Source organism: Cicer arietinum, chromosome 1 (genome assembly GCF_000331145.2).
Source record: "Cicer arietinum cultivar CDC Frontier isolate Library 1 chromosome 1, Cicar.CDCFrontier_v2.0, whole genome shotgun sequence".
Lineage (NCBI taxonomy): Eukaryota > Viridiplantae > Streptophyta > Magnoliopsida > Fabales > Fabaceae > Cicer > Cicer arietinum.
Genome location: NC_021160.2, coordinates 42366785 through 42371296, shown reverse-complemented (window position 1 = coordinate 42371296; position 4512 = coordinate 42366785). Strand labels below are relative to the sequence as shown.

At 24.1% G+C, this 4512-nt stretch overlaps 1 protein-coding gene across 1 annotated transcript; it reads right to left on the bottom strand.

Moving 5' to 3' along the window:
* Positions 1-546: 546 nt before the first annotated feature.
* On the bottom strand, positions 547-1600 carry LOC101502068 (thaumatin-like protein 1). Its single transcript, XM_012712483.3, has 2 exons — positions 1473-1600; positions 547-1370 (listed from the first exon to the last, which is right to left on the bottom strand). The coding sequence occupies exons 1-2, from the start codon at positions 1522-1524 to the stop codon at positions 694-696; spliced, it is 729 nt and encodes a 242-aa protein (XP_012567937.1). The 5' UTR covers positions 1525-1600; the 3' UTR covers positions 547-693.
* Between the last annotated feature and the right edge of the window lie 2912 nt (positions 1601-4512).

Sequence of the window (4512 nt, the reverse complement as noted above, 5' to 3'; positions counted from 1 at the left end):
AATGGTCAACTTTCATTAATTACACAAAGATGTACAAATTAACAAATAATATACAAGAGAATCTCTCAAAATAAGGAAAAATAATTAATAATCTAAGGAAAGTGTATCAACATATTAAATAGATAAAATAATTTTAATTATGTATATAATATTAATTGCAATTAATATTCACCCTTCTCACAAATAGATGTTCGTTGACCGGATCAGAAAAAATCGACCGTATAATTTATTTGAATAAATCACTTCTATTTGAGGAAGAATTATCCACTATTGATCTAATTTAAAGCATCATTTACAAACTTGTAATTTGATAGTAGATATTTATTTATAATTTAAATATTATATCATACATAAAAATAAAAATAAATTGATCTATTAATGAGTATCAAATAATCATTGAATTAAATGAAATTTGATATGTGTTAGTAGGCTTGCTATCAAACATGTGTATGTTATGCTCGAATAATTAGAGGCACATATTATGTACATAGGCGTGTTGTTATCAGGTAGTTATTAGAAGTTATAATAGCTACAAAATAATCTCATAATTATATATCTTTTGTTGATTGTTACACAAAGATTTATTAATGCATTCATATGTGCATTATTCATTTAATATAATAAAAAATATGATAATTAACTGGCGAATTTCCCAGGCTAATCTAGATGGATTTCTATCTGATCAACATCAGTTCAGGGGCAAAATGTGATTAAGTAATTTGCTCCACCAGAGCAAGTAAAGGTGCTAGTTTTATCATCAAAAGCATAGCTATAAGCTTGAGGGCATTGTGTCTTAAAAATCTTTGAATAACTTGTTGGTGGACACTTATCAGGTGAAGCAAAATCTCCACTACAACAATACCGAGGTTGATTAAAGGCCAAACATGCACTCTTGCAAGCAATCACATCTCCCTTTGACCCTTTAACTGCAAAATTGTTAGGACAAACTTTGTTCACATTAGCAGGGCAGCTAGTTGATCGACAGTCCTCTGCACCTCCTTGTGGTGTTACCGAAACCGGTAGATTGAAACCATCAACAAGGCTAACATCATAGAAATCTTTTCCACCATCAGTTGCAAGAGTGTATTCCACAAGAGTAACTGGAGGGATTCCACCGGCTCCATTGCATGATAACTGACCAGATGCACAATCACCAGTAGCACAAGTAAATTTGCCATCTCTGGTTGAACATTCTGTTCTGGCCCAGAATCTACCACTCCATGGAGCAGAGATTTTAACAGTGGATGAAGCTTTGGAGGCTAGCTCAAAACCGGTGGAAGCTGATTGTGAGCCTCCACCACCAGTCAGAGTAGCTGGCCATATAGTGTATGGACAATTGTTTTTGATTGTGAATGTTGCTGAGTTAGCTCCTGCATATATACATGAATGTGTTAGTTAATTCAAAATCTAAATTTCTCTTAGAAAGAAAGAACATCACAAATAGAGAAGATATGTTAGAAATAAGAACTTGCCTGAGAGGAAAAGGGCTGATAAGACCAGCAGAAAAAGTCCACCAGCTTCCATTGCTCAATGATTTTGAATTTTTATGAGCTGCTTGATTGTTTTGGATGTGATATAAATTTTACCACAATATGTATATATATAGGACTCCTTCGGTGGTGATGATGTAATAATAATTGAGACAAGAGTTAGATAAGGAAATTATAAAGTGATATATCAATCAATTAAATAGTGTTTGATATGTGTCGCTGACTATTGGATTGTGTGAGCAGCTCAATTGCTGAAAGTTTCAAATATTTTTTTATTTATAATATAATAAAATAAGGTTGAATTTTTTTTTGGTCAAATATATTTTTAAGTTTTATAAAATTAAGATATTTTAAGTTTAGTTTTTTATTTTTTTTTTCAGTTTTAGTTTTTATTTTGATTTTATAAGACTTTTTTGGGATTAAACATATAATTCTTTTTTTACAATTTTTTTTTAAAGTAGGGTCCTTTTTTGGAATTTAAACATATAATTCTTTTTTACATCTGTGGTCCTTTAACTTAATTTTAGGTAACGTTTTAGTCCTTTATCTTTTTTTTTTTCCGACTTGATCCTTTATTTTAATTTTAAGTGACAATTTGATATTTTAAAATTTCAACAATGTTATCCTTTTTTATACAAAAATTCAAAAAAAAAATTCAATCAAAACTCATAAATTTAATTATATTCTTCAATATAAATCAAATTTCATCAAATTCGTAACGCAAATCTTCAAATAAACTCATATTTTCATACTTTATTTGATATTGTTAGGAATAAAGGACTAAATCGGGAGAAAAAAAAAAGATAAATGACTAAAACGTTACCTGAAATTAAGTTAAGAGACCACAAATGTAATTTAGCCTATAATAAAATAAGGTTGAATTTTTTTTTTGGTCAAATATATTTTTAAGTTTTATAAAATTAAGATATTTTAAGTTTAGTTTTTAAATTTTTTTATTCAGTTTTAGTTTTTATTTTGATTTTATAAGACTTTTTTGGGATTAAACATATAATTCTTTTTTTACAATTTTTTTTAAAGTAGAGATTAAAAGTAAATAAAAAAATTTTAGGGTCTAAAAATTTGAAAATATTTTTATAGGAGCTAAAATAAAATTTTGAAATTTTATAGGGATGAAAATTTATTTTACCTTTTTTTTAATTACTAAAACTATTCTTTCTTTTTATTAAGGATCTAATTTTTAAAATTAGAAAATATCTCAAAAAAGTTTTAGACAATTTGATGCATGTATAAAACTGGAAAAGTTTCAATTTTAACATTTTTTTTATTGTTCATAATATTAATATTTTCATAATTAGTTTATAGATAGTAGTTATTTAAAAAAAATATTTGTATGTTTTATTTTAACTTAAATTATGTTTTCAAATGTGTCCTTAAGTACTAGCTCAATTAATAAATACCGATATTATTGAATTGAAGATCTTGTCTCAATTATGTAAGTTAATTGCGATAGAATTTACCATCTTTTTTAATATAACAAAAAAATTATGTTTTTGAAGGTAAATGGAGAGAAACTTGAGTCCCGTTATATATAAAAATAATAAAAATATTGTTGACGTTTTTATTGTTTCTAAAAATCAATAATCATAAACTTAATTGGAAAAATAAATAAACTTAGGATTTTTCTATAGTAATTAATAGAAATTGTTTATTAACAAAATAGATAAAAATCAATAATCACAAACTTAATTGGTGAAATAAATAAACTTTTGGATTTTTGTATAGTAACTTAGGAATATATTATACATGGACAAGCATTAATAGAAAAATATTTTAGTAAACAAAGAAACATCAATTAAGATAATATAATCGACCTATTCCTTTTGAACTTCTTTTTGTTGAAAAAAAATTATATATGAAGTATAAATGTTACTAGTATTACTTTTTTGTAATTTTTATTCGAAACATACTATTAATTTTTTATAAAAGTCACAACCTACCAATTGAATTAGTTTTTTTTTAAGAAAATAGTAAAAAAAATCAATAACTAATAACTTAATTGGAAAATAAATAAACTGAGGATTTGTTTATAACAACTTAGGAATATATATTATACATTTTTTGACTACATTTTTTGACTCAGTAATATATTATACATTGACTTGCATTACTTTCAATTGATTATACGCCAGACCTGATTGCTTTTTTGAATTTTTTTTCCTTTAAAAAATTGGCTATGAAATAATATTGTTATTACAATTCATTTTTCATAAATGCCACAACCCATCACAATAGAGTATTCTCACCTTACTTCACACAATCTTCCATTTTATACTCATTGTAGCTTATATTTTAAATTTCATCCAAAAAAAATAAATAACCACTTTTCAACTCTATGCATACCGACAATAGTTAATGTTACCTCACTTCACACACATCTTCCAATTTTATACTTATTTTATCTTATTATTTTAAATTTTATTATTTTTATTATTTATTTTATTATCTATTCTAATTCTGACATATATAATGTTTATAAAAAGAAATGCAGCGAGATAAATTATAATTTTAATTTGTATTATTTTAATTATTTATTTTATCATCTATACTAATTTTGACGCATATAATTTCCAACAATATCAAATTCATCAAATAAAGAATAAAAATATGAGTTTATTTAAAGATTTAAGTTATGAATTTGATAAAATTTGCATTATATTGAAGATGATAATTAATTTTATGAGTTTTGTTGAAAATTTTAATGAATTTTTTGAATTTTTATAAAAGAAAATGATAATACTGTTGATATTTTAAAATATAAAAGATCAAATTATGATTTAAAATTAAAATAAATGACTAAATAAACATAAAAAACTAAAACATACAGGGCCTATATTATATAGTGAGAAAGTAATAGCAAATAGTCAAATATAATAATATATATGAAAGGTAATAATTTAATATTTTTTCTAGTATATTGTTAATATATATATATATATATATATATAATAGAATTAGAATGGATATTAAAATAATAATAATAATAATGCAATGAAATTTTAAA